At 41.0% G+C, this 18,806-nt stretch overlaps 1 protein-coding gene across 5 annotated transcripts in view; it reads right to left on the bottom strand.

Annotated features, from left to right (window-relative positions):
- The window catches only part of mast4 (microtubule associated serine/threonine kinase family member 4), a 173,450-nt gene that overhangs the window by 36,254 nt on the left and 118,390 nt on the right, over nt 1-18,806 (bottom strand). For all 5 annotated transcript variants that reach the window (XM_031803041.1, XM_031803042.1, XM_031803043.1 and 2 more), the window contains one exon: nt 10,572-10,660. In XM_031803041.1, coding sequence (XP_031658901.1) covers nt 10,572-10,660 — 89 coding nt within the window. The remainder of the gene's footprint in view (nt 1-10,571; nt 10,661-18,806) is intronic.

The raw sequence follows: 18,806 nt of genomic DNA, 5'->3' as shown, positions 1-18,806 counted from the left end.
CTTTTTTCTTTAAATAAGAAAGTGTAATAAGCCAGCATAGATGACACATTTCTTCATCAATTTACTCTCAGCTATTGTATTTTACACCGAATTTTAGATTTTATTGTTTCATTGGCTCTTATCTGAAGGAGCTTAATCTAGGAAGACTGAAATGGGACTGTCTCTCAAACGGGACTGCTCTGCTTGAAGCAGTAGTTACATAATCATATACTTCCACATTGCAGCTCATCGGTTTGGATTAATCAGGAGAAACACATGAGTAATGGCACAAGAGAAAAAGGGGGGGGGGGGGGGCAAAACTTGTCGATATGTTTTACAGCAGGGAAATGAAAGTAATATTTCCAGTGGTGGGAAAAGTACCTAATTGGTAAAAGTTACCCAGTAAAATAGTACTTGAGTAAAAGTCTAAAAATGTTTCTTTTAAGATTCATATTTCCTATGTATGCCACATTCTCATGTAATTTTTCAGATAACCACCAAGATCTTCTGGAAATAAATAAAGCCTGCCCATAAGCATTTTATTGCTGACTATTGGCAGCAGTAAATATTTAAATCTACTTCAGAATCAAAAATAAATGTAATTACACTTAAGTAGCAAATGTAGAAGTAAAAGTGTAAATCATTTCAAATTCCATGTATTACGCAGACGGCACCATTTTATAGTTTTTAGCCAGGGGCACACAGAGATTATTTACAAAAGATGCCTTTGTGTTTATTGAGTCCCCCAGACCATAGGCAGTAGGGGTGACCACGTGTCATCTTGAGAAGTGAGTGAATTTTATGCTTAGCATTCAAAATGTAACACGTACTTTGGGTTGTCAGGAAAAAAATGTATAGTGTAAAAAGTACTATATTTTCTTTAGGAATGGAGTAAAAGTATGGAGTAAGAGTAAAGGTTGTCAAAAATATAAATAGTAAAGTACAGATATCCCCAAAAACTACTCAAGTGTACTTTAAAGTATTTTAACAACAGTGAATTTTCATAAATTCCCATCCAAAAGAGCAATGTCCAATAACTATGCTTCAAATTTTTATTTCATACATTGTGATAATGACATGAGAATGGCCTCAAATGTTCAGAAAAGCAAGAGAAAATCCCCCTTTTTTAATCCTATTAATTGTATATCAGTTATCGGTGGAGTTATCAGCTACTGTAGGAGTAGCCTTTAGGCTAATACCGTAGTCTAAATAGCTATGTTAACACAATGGCGTTATTCAAACAAAGACAGTCTGGATGACGACATCTGGCTATAAAAGACATTTACAACAGTCCATAAGATGTTAGTTAGCCCTTAGCTAACAGTTGCTAATATTTGGGGTCTTGGGGTTTTATTGCCGAACTTGAAGTCCTATAGTGGAGCCTGAAGCATCCTCTACCAGGGAGGCCCTCCAAATGATCCCTCCATCTCACCATCCATATGGACAGCATCCACTTATTACCCACATGCCTACTGGTCCTGCCTCAGGCTATTGAACACATCAAACTACGGGGCTTTCCCCAACGGCAGCAACTAGGCCTTGTGTTCCCTCAGCAATAAGGTAAAGAACTAACCCTTGGTCCAACGTTAATTAACCACAATTAACTCTGTAGCCAAAGGCTGGAGTAAACAGTTAATAAACTAAGGGCAACGATGGCAACCCCTGAGACAAATCTGATGATAGCGAGAAGGCTATGCAATACTGGGGGAACAATGGTGGTACTGAGGAACAGAGAGAGGCTGTTTACATGGCGATGTCACCTGTTTGTGGTGTAATTTAATTATAGCTGATGAGCGTAGATAAGTACATCACCAGGATGGGATAGAACACACCTGAGGAAAACGAACACATGGTAACTATCCAGTGAAAATCTCACTTTAAAAGTTAATATTCTTTTATATACACTGCTCAAAAAAAATAAAGGGAACACTAAAATAACACGTCCTAGATCTGAATGAATGAAATATTCTGATTAAATACTTTTTTCTATACATAGTTGAATGTGCTGACAACAAAATCACACAAAAATTATCAATGGAAATCAAATGTATCAACCCATGGAGGTCTGGATTTAGAGTCACACTCAAAATTAAAGTGGAAAACCACACTACAGGCTGATCCAACTTTGATGTAATGTCCTTAAAACAAGTCAAAATGCGGCTCAGTAGTGTGTGTGGCCTCCACGTGCCTGTATGACCTCCCTACAATGTCTGGGCATGCTCCTGATGAGGTGGCGGGTGGTCTCCTGAGGGATCTCCTCCCAGACCTGGACTAAAGCATCCGCCAACTCCTGGACAGTCTGTGGAGCAACGTGGCGTTGGTGGATGGAGTGAGACATGATGTCCTAGATGTGCTCAATTGGATTCAGGTCTGGGGAACGGACGGGCCAGTCCATAGCATCAATGCCTTCCTCTTGCAGGAACTGCTGACACACTCCAGCCACATGAGGTCTAGCATTGTCTTGCATTAGGAGGAACCCAGGGTCAACCGCACCAGCATATGGTCTCCAAGAGGTCTGAGGATCTCATCTCGGTACCTAATGGCAGTCAGGCTACCTCTGGCGAGCACATGGAGGGCTGTGCGGCCCCCCAAAGAAATGCCACCCCACACCATGACTGACCCACCGGCAAACCGGTCATGCTGAAGGATGTTGCAGGCAGAACGTTCTCCACGGCGTCTCCAGACTGTCACATGTGCTCAGTGTGAACCTGCTTTCATCTGTGAAGAGCACAGGGCGCCAGTGGCGAATTTTCCAATCTTGGTGTTCTCTGGCAAATGCCAAACGTCCTGCACGGTGTTGGGCTGTAAGCACAACCCCCACCTGTGGACGTTGGGCCCTCATACCACCCTCATGGAGTCTGTTTCTGACCGGTTGAGCAGACACATTCACATTTGTGGCCTGCTGGAGGTCATTTTGCAGGGCTCTGGCAGTGCTCCTCCTGCTCCTCCTTGCACAAAGGCGGAGGTAGCGGTCCTGCTGCTGGGTTGTTGCCCTCCTACGGCCTCCTCCACGTCTCCTGATGTACTGGCCTGTCTCCTGGTAGCGCCTCCATGCTCTGGACACTACACTGACAGACACAGCAAACCTTCTTGCCACAGCTCGCATTGATGTGCCATCCTGGATGAGCTGCACTACCTGAGCCACAGGTGTGGGTTGTAGACTCAGTCTCATGCTACCACTAGAGTGAAAGCACCGCCAGCATTCAAAAGTGACCAAAACATCAGCCAGGAAGCATAGGAACTGAGAAGTGGTCTGTGGTCCCCACCTGCAGAACCACTCCTTTATTGGGAGTGTCTTGCTAAATGCCTATAATTTCCACCTGTTGTCTATTCCATTTGCACAACAGCATGTGAAATTTATTGTCAATCAGTGTTGCTTCCTAAGTGGACAGTTTGATTTCACAGAAGTGTGATTGACTTGGAGTTACATTGTGTTGTTTAAGTGTTCCCTTTATTTTTTTGAGCAGTGTATATATATATAAATATAGTTATATATTTTATAAACAACACAAAACATACACATACAAAAACTACATCACACCTCCTTTATGTGAACAATGGAGGATTGGCTGATTTCCAGTTTGAGTATACGTTTTTTAAAGATAATTGATGAGAAGAGTATTGTCCAACCTATTGGCGATCTCACTGCACCCCTCATATGTCGTGTCTTGACAGACAAATTAAAAAGTACATTTACATTGCAATACCTCAGACATCCATCTTTCCAACTCCACCCGTAACTTTTGAATTTTGTAACGTTCCCAGAAGGCATGAATTACTAAGTCATTAGTAGTTTTAAACTTCAGACATGACTCTGCCGTTGTGCTGTAGAATTTGTGAATTTTGTCTCTTGTATAATACATATTCTATACATTAATTTATACTGGATTAAGCATTCATTTTCTTTAACTGTAATATTGTTAGTTGTCTTGCAACATTCCCTCCATCTTGTGCCAAAATCAGTTATTTTTTCATCTTGGTTCCAATAGTTCATATTTTTTTCTAAGAGATTGTCTATTGTATAGACTCGAGGGGAAGGTTTTCTATAGCTTACCTATCATATCAATATCCTTTTCTGACTTGAATAGGATTTCCTCTAGAATGCGCTTATGCCTAAAATATTTTAAAAGACAAAGTAACTGTACAGTGACAATCTCACTTTTAAAAGTTTACATTCTGTTAACTCATACCCAAATAATGTTGTTGACTTGTTCTGTATTTGTGGGCAAAGCATACATTGGAGAAAAACACACTTCAAAAACCCCACCTCAAACTTGTATCTCAAACAAATGCTTGATATTTCCTCATAGAACATGGCACCTTGGCTGAGTTCGCCATTCAGCGGTCTTCTTTCAATAATATTTTGAATGACCGATATACGCACCATTCTGTTGTTTGGGTACGCCCACACCATTCAAACACATTTAAAAAAGTGCTTTTTAACATACTTAATTACCAATTTTAGTAACCCTCGTTCAGATCAGAAAATGGATGGTCTTGAGGTTGCATGGGTAGATGTACTTCTTCCTACATGTCGTCCTATACTTGTTGGTCTGCTATCGGCCTCCTAAGCAGAATAATTTCTATGATTTACTTGAATCGAATTGCTGTGATCACAACGTATTTGCTGATAGAGAATGTATTCTGCTTGGCGATTTTAATACAAATGTGCAGTTATCACCCAAGATAAGTATGAGTAAATGCCTTGTATATCTTTAATCAGTTATTTGAACTAAAACAACTGCTTGTTGAGCCAACCCAGGTGTGTATTGACAGTAAATCAACTTTGGATTTGAATATTGGTTTTAGTAATCATAAGGTAACCTACTGTACCTGCAAGATATCCAAAATGCTACAAGAGCCAGGTAATAAATACATGAAGGTACGGTCTATGAAACAATACTCAATGTTTTGTAGAAGTACTTGTTATTTTGGATTGGTCTCATGTACTAAACTGTGATGATTTTGATCAGCTTGGTATCTTTTTAAAGATCGGTTTCTGCAGGCACTCGACTCTGGCTTCAATGAAACAAATTTGAATCGAACAGCGACCAGGGAAATGGATCACTTCCAAGATCTTAGATCTCATAAGGAAAAGGGATCGCTACCTGGCCAGATTCAGAAGGACAAATCTACAACAAGATTATGATGGTTATATTAACTGTAGAAACCAGGCAAGATACACAATGGATAAGGCCAAATCCCAACATTATATAGACGCTGTTAATAACAACTTACATCAGCCTCAAACTTTCACATTTTAAAGGACATTGGCTCATAAACTTCCCATAAGGTAAAAAAAAACCTGTAGTATTGGCATGGATATTGATGATGTTTTATGCTATGACCAGGCAAAGGTTGCAAATTATTTTAACATATTTTTTACCACTATAGGCTAATCTCTGGTTAAGAAGTTATCCACCTGCACTGGACACTACGGCCAGTCTTTCATTAACAACTTTTACCAAAGCAAAGATTTCACAAATTATTTGTTTGAGCTGTGCATGGTAACAGAGGACAAAGGTTCCAATCTACTATGCTTAATGAGCACAAACAAAGCAAATGTGCTGGATAACCTTCCTGCAAGATTCATAAAGAATAGTGCTTGTGTCACTGCTAAAATGATAATGCATATTGTAAACCTTTCTATTAGTAGAAGTACATTTCCCAAGGATCTCAAAACAGCCCGGGTGGTTCCACTCCACAAGAAGAGCAGTAACACAAATGTAGGAAACTACAGGCCTGTGTCAATACCCCTTGGAGTACCACAGGGATCAATTTTAGGGCCTCTCATTTCTTATATATGTTAATGATATGCCAGATACAGTAAACTCCTGTTTTATGCTGATGATTCAGCCATACTGGTATCAGGGAAGGATACAGTTTACAGAGAGACCCTGAGTAAGGAATTGCATTTTGTTAGAGATTGGTTGTCTGACGACAAATTGTCACTACATTTGGGAAAAACCGAATTGATTTTATTTGGTACAAAACGTAGATTGCTTAGCTGACAAGATAACGATAGGCGATTGAATATAAAATAAGTGTATCTTTGTGCATCCCTAGATCAATCCCATTCTGGAGACCTGATTGCTGCTGCAAAAAAAATCAAAAAAATGGAGAACAAATGGACATAACATTTGTAACACTAGACACGTAACACTAGATATTTTACCATTCAAGTTAAGAAACTGATTTCAACCTTGATTGTGTCATTTTGATTATGCCTGCTCTACTTGGTATAGTGGGCTATCAAAAAGATGAAAAAGAAAATGCAGGTCTTGCAAAATAATGTTGTCAGGTATTTGCTGAATGTCCCCCTAGGACCCACATAAGGGTACAGGAGTTCCGGGAGGGGGGGCTTGTTGCCTTTGGAATCCAGAGTGGACCAACCAACTTAAATCATATGTTTGACATCTTAAATGATCGTGCCCCAGGTTAGATGAAAAACCATAATGTTAGGGTCTATAACCAACACAGTCCCAATACCAGAGCTAGTGTTAGGTCTTGTAAAATCCCAAGAGTACACAGTACTGCGAGGAGCACTTTTTTCCATACAGGCATTTGTCTATGGCAGTGGTTCCCTAACTTTTATAGTCCCGTACCCCTTCAAAAAGTCAACATCCAGCTGCGTACCCCCTCTAGCACCAGGGTCAGGACACTCAAATGTTTTTTTTGCCATCATTGTAAGCCTTCCACACACACACATTTATTAAACATAAGAATGAGTTTGACGTCACAACCCGGCTCGTGGGAAGTGACAATGAGCTCATAGGACCAGGGCACAAATAATATAATAATGAATAATTTTGCTCTTATTTAGACATCTTACATATAAAACCTTATTTGTTCATCAAAAATTGTGAATAACTCACCACAGGTTAATGAGAAGGGTGTGCTTGAAAGGATGCTCATAACTCTGCAATGTTGGGTTGTATTGGAGAGAGTCTAAGTCAAAAATTTTCCACACAGTCTGTGCCTGTATTTCGTTTTCATGCTAGTGAGGGCCGAGAATCCACTCTCACATAGGTACGTGGTTACAAAGGGCATCAGTGTCTTAACAGCGCGATTTGCCAAGGCAAGACACTCAGAGCGCAGCCCTACCCAGAAATCTGGCAATGGCTTCTGATTAAATTACATTTTCACAGAACCGCTTGTTACAATTGATGAGATTCTCTTGTTCAGATACTGGTAAGTGGACTGGAGGCAGGGCATGAAAGGGATAACGAATCCAGTTGTATGTGTGATCCGTTTCGGGAAGGTACCTGCGTAATTGCGCACCAAACTCACTCCGATGCTTTGCTATATCACATTTGACATTGTCTGGAAGCTTGAGTTCATTTGCACACAAAAAAAACTATGGAAAAACCTGTGTTGTCCTTGTTAATGCAGACAGAAAAGAGCTCCAACTTCTTAAATCGTAGCCTCAATTTTGTCCCGCACATTGAATATAGTTGGAGAGTCCCTGTAATCCTAAATTCAGATCATTCAGGTGAGAAAAAACATCACCCAGATAGGCCAGTCTTGTGAGAAACTCGACATCATGCAAGCAGTCAGACAAATGAAAATGTGAAAGTGAAAATTGTCAGTAAAGAAAATTATAAGCTCGTCGCTCAATTCCAAAAAAACGTGTCAATACTTTGCCCCTTGATAATTAAGTCCTCCACAATAGACCTGTATGTTGTAAAAGCGTTACATGGTCACTGCCCATATCGTTGCATAATGCAGAAAATACACGAGAGTTCAGGGGTCTTGCTTTAACAAAATTAACCATTTTCACTGTAGTGTCCAAAACGTCTTTCAAGCTGTCAGGAAATCCCTTGGCAGAAATAGCCTCCCGGTGGATGCTGCAGTGTACCCAAGTGGCGTCGGGAGCAACTGCTTGCACGCGCGTTATCACTCCACTATGTCTCCCTGTCATGGCTTTTGCGCCATCAGTACAGATACCAACACAATCTTGAACACCATGGATGTCACAAAGCTGTCCAGTACTTTAAACATATCCTGTCCTCTTGTCCTGGTTTCCAGTGGTTTGCAGAAGAGGATGTCTTCCTTAATTGATCCCCCATAAACGTAACGGACCTGTGCCAGGTCCTGCCACGTCTGTTGACTCATCCAGCTGTAACACATAGAATTCACTGGTTGTATGCGAAGCAGTAATTGTTTCAAAACATCTCCTGCCATGTCACTGATGCATCGTGAAACAGTGTGAAGCCATTGCTGTATAGGGGCCTTTTCACCCAGCATTTTCCCAGCCATATCCGCGGCAGCAGGAAGAATGTCCTCTACAATAGTATGGTTGCCTAGCCACTTGGTCGCTCACCATATAAGACGCTGCTAGACCCTACTTATTAATGGTATCTGTTGCTTTTATACATGTCTTACTACTTGAAAGTCTTAATTCACGCTCAAAAACTTCCCGTGGCTTATTTTTCAAATTCGCATGTTTTGATTCTAAATTTCCTAGTGAAGGTCTCATCGAGTTGTGAGATAGTACTTTTGCACATATAACACACCGTGGCTGAGGAAAGGCACTACTCCCAATAGAAGTGAACCCCAAATGAATTTCATCATATTTGGCTGCATCAGATTCACAACTGTCAGTGTCCATGCCAGTTGGGCTAACAACAAATGTAGAATTACTGATGCTAGCATTGGATGTGCTTGTGGCAGCAGAACAACTTGTATGCAAATGATACATTTTCGAGCAAACGGAATGAGCAGAGAGAGTAACGGTTAATGTGATTGGATGTTAATTATTTGACTGGCTACCTGTATTTGACATTGTGTTTTTATTTTGCTGAACACTAGATGGTTCAATTACATTTTTGGCAGTGAAACGAGGCTACTAGGGGAGAAAAACTCACCCAAATGTATAGCCCCGTTGGAAAATATAAATGGACTGTTTGGAAAAAACATTTTTAAATATACACATTTTTATTTTTTTAAATGTGGATCATATTTTTATTTGGTGTACCCCAACGGCATTGCGCGTGTACCCCAGTTAGGGAATAACTGGTCTATGGAATAGCCTTCCCTTGGAGATCAAGCAAAGAAAAAGTAAAAATAGCTTTAAAAAGCAGGCAAAGGTTTTCATTTGGACACAGTTGTCTAAGTAAGAGAAACCACTACACTGCCCCGTGTGCCCCCTACTGCTGGTCAGGTGTATTTATTTGAAGGATCAGTATGATGTGCAATTAATAGATTGTTTTAATGTGAAATGAATATGGTTGATTTTTAAGGTTAGGGAGAAGTGCAGTGAACAAGTGTCACTTGTTAGGATGTCAATATAAATTAATGTGTTTATGGGTGTTTGTCATTTTTGTCTTTCCTTTTAATCATTATATGTGTTATTGTTTTTACCATCAAGGACCACTTTGGAAACAAGTGTTTTAATTAAGACTTTCAAGTGATATCCTCTGGGTCCACATTGTACATTGTGTTGTATATGTCTGTTACCCAAAATAGGTCAAGTCCATTCTTCGACATGAATCGGATTTAGTCCAATTTTAATAGCAATGTAGACACAGGATAATACTGATGAATCTTATGTGTTTAGAGAAAAGACACTGGGATTGCTTTGATAAACAGCAGCAGTCATAATAGAGTATAGCGAGCAGATTTAAATCTAAATTAAATACCATTTAGAAATCATGTGAAAAACAATCACTAATGATCCAACATTCTTAATAGGAAGAAAATAGCTATTTTCATGAAGAAAAGTGAACAAAATATAAAATTACAGTGGGTAATGTTGACACTCTCCAGCTTGGCTATCAACCAAATGCCAAAACAACTGCGACAGGCTGCAACAATGTACAGTAACTAAAACCTACTGTACTCCTAACATGAGAACTGGAAACAATGCTCTTACCGAATGTACATGCACCTGCAATACGTCTGTGCCAGCCAGTGAAGTTCTCCCAAAGTTCAACATTGTTATTACCGTCACTATTTCTTACATAGTTCATTTTTAAGGACTGAGTTCTCTAGCAAGGTTAGAAAGTCTGACTGCGCAAATGGAGGGCCATTATCAGTGATTGGCCTGTCAGGAAATAAAACGCCCAAGCTGGAATAAATGAAGTCCACCCTCCCCTCTTTGCGCTCCTGTGCATTTCCTTCCTGAGGCCCGCCACTTCAGGATCCATTACAATCACAGCTGGCTCCAATGTCCTTGCTCTGATAGCACAGCACACTCACCCTTTTAAACCGTGGCATCAGAGACTGGTCTTTAGAAAAGCAGTAGCACTAAACGTTGACAATGAAAAAGTATTTTTGCTGTTGAAGACAGGTTGCTAACATTTGAGTCACTTGTGTGTTGTTGTGGTAAAGGTTTACAGAGAGACTGAGGATGATCTTGTGGAGGGTTAATGAACCACAAAGAGACTGCACTTCAGACATGGTTTTTCAGACCTCTTCTTCATTTACCCACAGACAATGGCCTTCATTCAGGGATAGAACACTGGCTAACCAAAGCCACTTCGCATGAGAGCAAGCACAACAACATTAATTATGTCTGTCACTCATTGGGGCACTTCACACACATCAAAACAGATACCTGTACAAATGTGGTGGGCACACACACAACTTACCTGTATGTGATGAGAGGGGGGAGTGAGGTCGCGGAAGCACTGAAGACTGACTACTTCCTATTAGGCTTTTTCTGTTGCTCGTCCTGCAGCTATGAAAACACAGACAGTAAGAGGTTAGACAGCTAAACAGGGAGAGCGAGACAAAGCCAGCCAATCAGCCAGCCAGCCACTCACAGTGCTTTATTATCTAAGTAAACATGCCAGATGTAATCATAGCTACTTAACATGCACTACACATTCCACTGCACATAGTTCACTTATACATCACTCACAGCCAGTGCAAAGACATGGAAACTCTTTTCAACCTTTTTTTCCACATTCTTGCATTCATATAGGTTAGTACTTGGAGTACCATGAAGTTGCCCTAGATGCCATTCTTCCCCAGGGGAAGGCTAGTACTGGAGCAGAATAAGGTGAACCTACACCCGTAGGGAACTTCTACCTGGAGTTTTGCAATTCCACATAATTCAATTCTAGAGGCCCAGATCTATTCTATAGGCCAATCTGCCCCAAAAGGTACCACCAGATCTTCTATATCTTCCACCAGATCTCTCCTATAAAGCCAATGTGACCCACCAGATATCTCCTATAGGCCAATCCTGCCCCAGCAGGCCCCAACCAGCAGGATCCATTAAACATCATATAAATCCCCGAGCACTCAACGACCAGGGCGTCTCAGCAACATGAGTACTGTAACTGATTAATGATAATAGTCCTCATTAGCACCTCTGATTAGCCCGAGGATGGGCCTTTTCTGTGGATTATTAAACACAGCACTCAAGACCTGATTCTACACCCGGAGGAAGCTAAAAATACTGCACTGGTGGTAGTGAGCAAATTCAGTTAACAGGGACTCATGTAGAAAGAGGTAAGTGCTGATTCTATTTGAGAAACACAATTTGCATATTCAGTGAAGACAAAAAAAGTGTAATAGGTCTAGTTAACAATAGTTTTAAAAGATGGATTGTTCTGCTTACTCAATGAAAAAAGGAAGCAGTGAGTGTTGTAAATGAAAACTATTGTAGCCACTCCCTGAATCACTAGACAAATCAAACTGGACTTTGACTAATATGCACATTGCTCACCAAATAAACATTGAACAGCAAAAATCGTTGCCTGGCTACCCAAACTCCTTGCTCCGGCCAAACGCTACGCTACGCCATGCCCACGGACAATGTTAGTTTCTTCTCCTCAATGAGTCTGGATCTGAGTACCACCCCAACTATTTTCGGGAATGGAATGATCTGTCTGATCAGTCCCAGAAACCGACAGGTTAGACCAGAGCCAGAACACATGTCGGTAAAGCAGAACACATGTCGGTAAAGCAGAACACATGTCGGTAAAGCAGAACACATGTCGGTAAAGCAGAACACATGTCGGTAAAGCAGAACACATGTCGGTAAAGCAGAACACATGTCGGTAAAGCAGAACACATGTCGGTAAAGCAGAACACATGTCGGTAAAGCAGAACACATGTCGGTAAAGCAGAACACATGTCGGTAAAGCAGAACACATGTCGGTAAAGCAGAACACATGTCGGTAAAGCAGAACACATGTCGGTAAAGCAGAACACATGTCGGTAAAGCAGCATTTTGAAAATTCGTCATTGGCTTGGATACTCTGATTGGTTAGAGATGATCCAATCGCTCAAGACTGTACAACACCCCTCATTTTAACATCACCACAAAAAAACTACTGGCTGTCTCAGACTGTAGTATGTAGCCTACGATAGAGCAGCAGAAAAAGTCACTGAGTCGTCAGGCGACAAAAATCACTCTTCAATAGCATGACAGTAAATATAGGCCTACAAATATTTCATAAACAACAGTTAGTACATTTTCTTTGGCCTGGCGTACCGTCCTCTGCAACGTTTCCACAATCTGTACCACTTATGGTTGCCAGAATCCTGCATCCCATTCACTCTAGGTATTCAAACTAGGCTCTCCTCAGTTCCAACAATGTTCATATTCTCCATTAAAACACATGGAAGCTTCCAACTCCTCAGTCCAAGTGTAACAGTGGTACTATTAAAACATTTAATCTATAGCAGTTTGGAAAACATTAAAATCCCTTTACAGCGATCAATAAGAGAAGTGAAAAATATATATATTATTAAATCATATCCATAAAAAGTGTCCCTTAAAGAGCATCTTGCTTGGGTGACAGCCTCAGGAGGAAATGAAGGACAGACCGGTGCCGGGTACAGTAGCTATCTAATGTCACGCTAAGTGCTGACAAAGCAGATCCTCTTATTTAGCCGGGCTTAGCTCGCGAAGACGTAACAGTAGCCTCAATCCATTCTGACAAAGCACTTTAGCCTACTGCTACCGAGCAGAACAATTGGGATGCCTATTGTGTAATCGCAACATCTTATGACTTTGATATTACTCACATGAGTAATTAATTCATGTTTTTATTGTGACTCATAAGGGTGGAATATTTTGAATCACAACAGGGGAGTTCAGTCATTTACACAGGAAAAAGTTTGAAGGAACAATTGACTCAATCTCAGGAGAAAATGACCTTGGGAATATACAACGTTTCAATCTTCAGAGAACATGAACTGAACATATACAACCAAAAAACGCAACAACTTCAAAGATTTTACTGAGTTAGAGTTCATAAGGAAATCAATCAATTAAAATGAATGCATAAAGTCCTAATCTATAGATTTCACATGACTGTGCATCGCACTCACTAACAGGGATGTAAACAAATTTGTGCACATTTGAGAAACTTTGTACGTATGGAAAATGTCTGGGAAATGTTATTTCAGCTCATGAACAATGGGACCAACACTTTACATGTTGAGTTTATATTTTGTTCAGTATATATTTCAGTACAGACTTCAATACCCACATCACACTGCAATATATAGACTATGTGCCTTTCCCAGAGGGCACAGTCTGAAAATACCTCATTTAAAAACATTCACTGAAAGGTCGGACCTCAATGAGACGGTCTGTGATTGTGTAACCTCCTGCTCAGCAGAGAGACATGTCGATTCACATAGTATTAAGCTGACATTGAAGCACATTTCATACATTGTACTGTAGCCTTGAGTAGATCTTGTCCCTTGCAGTGTTTTAGGATAGGAGCTGAGGCTTTGGTAGAGAGTATGGCGCAGTGTGTCACATCATGGCTAGAGGACCATGTAGTTTCATAGAGGCAGAGATAGAGTAGTAGAAGCAGGGTGTGTGTGTTTAACAGGTACAGATGCGCACATGCACACAAACTGGCAGTCTGTCAGGACCCTGGCGAGGCAGCTGCTACAGGTGACATTGCAGAGCCCTTGGTGCTCTGATCTTAATGCTCTCTCAGTGAGGAGGCACTTTCATGTGAAAAGACTGCATTAGGTGTGCATCAAGCATTGACATAGTTCACTTCTACTCTGAACACTAGAAAATCTTAATGCTCAAGCATTCTCAACATATTATGGAGTTCCAAATTGGCCCTTAGCCCCTAAAACTTTACATACAGTTGAAGTCGAAGTTTACATACACCTTAACTAAGTACATTTAAACTCAGTTTTTCACAATTCCTGACATTTAATCAAAGTAGAAATTCCCTGTCTTATGTCAGTTAGGATCACCACTTCATTTTAAGAATGTGAAATGACAGAATAATAGTAGAGAATTATTTATTTCAGCTTTTATTTATTTCATCACATTCCCAGTGGGTCAGAAGTTAACATACACTCAATTAGTATTTGGTAGCATTGCCTTTAAATTGTTTAACTTGGGTCACACATTTTGGATAGCCTTCCACAAGCTTCCCACAATAAGTTGGGTGAATTTTGGTCCATTCCTACTGACAGAGCTGGTGTAACAGAGTCATGTTTGTAGAACTCCTTGCTCGCACACACTTTTTCAGTTCTGCTCACAAATGTTCTATAGGATTGAGATCAGGGCTTTGTGATGGCCACTCCAATACCTTGACTTTGTTGTTCTTAAGCCATTTTGCCACCACTTTGGAAGTATACTTGGGGTCATTGTCCATTTGGAAGACCCATTTGCGACCAAGCTTTAACTTCCTGACTGATGTCTTGATGTTGCTTCAATATATCCACATCATTTTCCTACTTCATGATGCCATCGATTTTGTGAAGTGCACCAGTCCCTCCTGCAGCAAAGCACCCCCACAACATGCTACCACCCTTATGCTTCACGGTTGGGATGGTGTTGTTCGGCATGCAAGCCTCCCCTTTCTCCTCTAAACATAACGATTGTCATTATGGCCAAACAGCTCTATTTTTGTTTCATCAGACAGAAGGATATTTCTCCAAAAAGTATGATCTATGTCCCAACGTGCAGTTGAAAACTGTAGTCTGGCTTTTTTATGGAGGTTTTGAAGCAGTGGCTTTTTCCTTGCTGAGCGGCCTTTCAGGTTATGTTGATATAGGACTCGTTTTACTGTGGATATAGATACTTTTGAACCTGTTTCTTCCAGCATCTTCACAAGGTCCCTTGCTGTTGTTCTGGGATTGATTTGGAACTTTTAGCACCAAAGTACGTTCATCTCTAGGATACAGAACCAGTCTCCTTCCTGATTGGTATGACGGCTGGTTGGTCCCAAGGTGTTTATACATGCGTACTATTGTTTGCACAGATGAACGTGGTACCTTCAGCCGTTTGGAAATTGCTCACAAGGATGAACCAGACTTGGTGGAGGTCTACAGTATTTTTTTGTTGTTGTCTTGGCTGATTTCTTTTGATTTTCCCATGATGTCAAGCAATGAGGCACTGAGTTTGAAGGTAGGCCTTGAAATACATCCACAGGTACACCTCCAATTGACTCAAATGATGTCAATTAGCCTATCAGAAGCTTCTAAACCCATGACATCCTTTACTGGAAGCTGTTTAAAGGCACAGTCAACTTAGTGTATGTAAACTTCTCACCCACTGGAATTGTGACAGTGGATTATAAGTGAAATAATCTGTAAACAATTGTCTGAAAAATGATTTGTGTCATGCAAAGTAGATGTCCTAACTGACTTGCCAAAACTATAGTTTGTTAACAAGACATTTGTGGAGTTGTTGAAAAACGAGTTAATGACTACAACCTAAGTGTATGTAAAGGTCCGACTTCAACTGTAGATCTGAAAAGATTGGTAGAAGCAATATCTCCATCTTACCCTCCGATATAGACTAGGTGAATAATCCAATCCAACAATTTGAGATCTATAGAAGTGCCTACGGCAAGTGGCTAGTAGTAGAAGATTTGGAAGGCAGCCAATGAATATGTCTCTGCAGAGATGGGATGAAGCCTTAGTGCTGCTAGATTACAGTGCAATAAGCACACAGTGTAATGACTAATCTAACTCTGAACCGATTCTATTCAGACTCAAATCTCAGAGAAATTGAAGAAAAATGAAAAAAAGCTCAGAATCTCAGGATCATGGTTGTCATGGCTCCAAAGTATAGGTTTTATAAGAACAGAAACGTAAGAAGTGGAAAACCTTTGAGTGTTCTTTGAAAATAACACTCAGACTACAGTAGATTACTAGTATTTAGTATTTTATTAGGATTGCCATTAGCTGTTGCCAAGGCAGCCGCTATTCTTCCTAGGGTCCAAACAGGAACAAAGCAACACATTGCAATATACCCATTTACAATATAAAATGTACAATATTACAGTGTGTGTCTCTTCACAGTCCATGTTGTAAAGTGAGGTGTTATATGCGTTTAAAAAAACAAATCGATTGTCCTACTAGCTTGAAGTTACCCGATGTGGAAGAGAGTTTCATGTAGTCATTTAGTACATTTCCCGGCCTCTGTTTTGGACTTAGGGACTGTGAAGAGACCCCTGGTGGCATGTCTTGAAATAATGATTAGTTATTAATAATAAATCAAATAAACTTTCTATGTTGTGTTTTTTATTGACGCCTCAAAACACTGTTACAAAGGCACTAACTATATAATGTGAGTTGGCCAACTCCAACTTGCCTAAATACAGCATGTGAATATTCTCTAGGCTATGGGAGACCGAGGCAGCCCCCAATCCCCCTCAGATATGGCCGACGCACCTACCCACAGGCCGTGCAGAAAGGGGAAAGGGGGAGAGCCGGTCAGGCATAACACAGGCGACATGGGGAGATGCAGGGAACCGAGCTTGGGCAAGAGCCGAAGCCCCTTCCTGGCACAGGAATGAGCCCCCTACAACTACCTAGCCCACAGCAGAATTTTGTTTTCGAGCACAGCCCCGCACCGGCAGCTGGCAACCCGTTAATGATCTTTCCACAAGTTCACCTACGGAAACCAATCCAAGGACCTCACTGAACCATCCAATCGGTAGTAGCGAAGGGTGGTGTGTACAAAGGGCAGGGACTTAACACGTGTTTATAATCCACACTTACTGGGAATTCCTCGCTCATGGGAAATAATTGCAATACCCAAACCCTATCACAAGTAGGCTTTAGCGGGTTACCCACGCCTCTCGGCAAAGGCTCAGTGTGGCGCGCGTGCAGCCCCAGGCATCACAGACCTGTTATTGCTCAATCTCGTGTGGCTGAACGCTACTTGTCCCGCAAAGAAGTTGGATGCCGACCGCTCTGGCCGCATAGCTAGTTTAAAGTTTATTAAATTGTCAGGTCCGTTATTGGAATTAACAAAACAAAAATCGCTCCACCAACTAAGAACGGTCATGCACCACCACCCACGGAATCGAGAAAGAGCTGTCAAATCTTTTCATGTCCGGGCGAGGTTTCCTGAGTCAAATTAAGCCAGAGGCTCCACTACTGCTGGTGCCCTTCCGTGAATTCCTGTAAGTTTCAGCAATGCAACAATACTCCCCAGAATCTGGTTTCTCGGACGCTGCCTGGCGGGTCATGGGAATAAAGCCGCCGGATCGCTAGTTGGCATTGCTTATGGTCGGAACTACAACGGTATCTGAAAGTCTTTAAACCGCTGACTTTCATTCTTGATTAATGAAAACATTCTTGCGCCAGTCCAAGAATTTCACCTCAAGCGGCACAAAATGATACCCTCGGCAGTCCCTCTTAACCACTGGCCCAGTTCAGAAGAAAACAATAACAAAATAGAACCAGAGTCTTTCTCCATTATTCCTAGCTGTGGTATTCAGGCGAAGGTCTGCTTTGAACACTTTAAGACCCCAAGGGACACTCAGTTAAGCGTATCGCTGCTGAGAAAGGCCGTAGCTCAACTCTCGGCAGACCGTCAGCTTATACCCGAGATCCAACTACTAGCTTTTTAACTGCAGCAACTTTAAGATGCACTATTGGACATGGAATTACCGCAGCAGCTGGCATCAAATTTGCCCACCAATGGATCCTCAAAGGATTTCAAGCGTACCTATTTCAATTACAGGGCCTCTAAAGAGTCCTGTATTGTTATTTTTCATCACTACCTCCCTGAGTCGGGAGTGGGTAATATGCGTAACTGCTGCCCTCCTTGGATGTGGTAGCTGTTTCTCAGGCTTCCTCTCTGGAATCGAACCCTGATTCCCCATTTATGAATATTATCATATCCCATCTCTTTGCAAATGAGAGGGATCATTGTCTCTCCTTTCAAGGGAAAGGGGGATACCTAGTCAGTTGTACAACAATGCCTTCAACTGAAATGTGTCTTCCACATTTAACCCAACCCCTCTGTATCATAGAGGTGCGGGGGGCTGCCTTCATCGACATCCACGTCTTCACAACTTATCAAAAGGGATGCTTTTGGTGAAATATGCATTTTAGTGAATCAATAGCCATATGTTATTAATCAGCAGAATCCTACATTTAGTTGTCAGCTTAGAGAACTCACTGAACTGTTTTCCAAAATGACATCATCCATATGAGATGGCTGTTTGCTTGGACAGAGGCCTGCATAGTATGCTTTTTTGTCATATTATACCAGAAGACAATTGGATTTCAGTGACACGGAACAATAATGGGATTGCTTGCACAGTGTGAACAGTGTGACAGTCATGGCGGACAGAGGATGTCTTCTAACAAACAAGCCAATTCATCTATTAGGGTTAATCATGACAATAAGGAAAAAAGGGGCCGTCTTGTACAGATGTCTTCAAATGTGAAATGAATAGGAATTATGAAAAAAGGGATTACTCACAAACTATGATTTGAGCTAGTCAAACAGTTGCCATTAAGTCAGCATATTTTTGACAAGTCTTACAATGCATTATAACCACATAACACAATATATTTGTTCAGACTTCCGTGGAAGAGCATTAGGTAGATACATTAACTATGGAGGGGTTTAAGATATAGTATGA

Source organism: Oncorhynchus kisutch, linkage group LG23 (genome assembly GCF_002021735.2).
Source record: "Oncorhynchus kisutch isolate 150728-3 linkage group LG23, Okis_V2, whole genome shotgun sequence".
Taxonomy (NCBI): domain Eukaryota; kingdom Metazoa; phylum Chordata; class Actinopteri; order Salmoniformes; family Salmonidae; genus Oncorhynchus; species Oncorhynchus kisutch.
The sequence above is the reverse complement of the archived record's forward strand: the minus strand, read 5'-3'. Positions and strand labels throughout refer to the sequence as shown.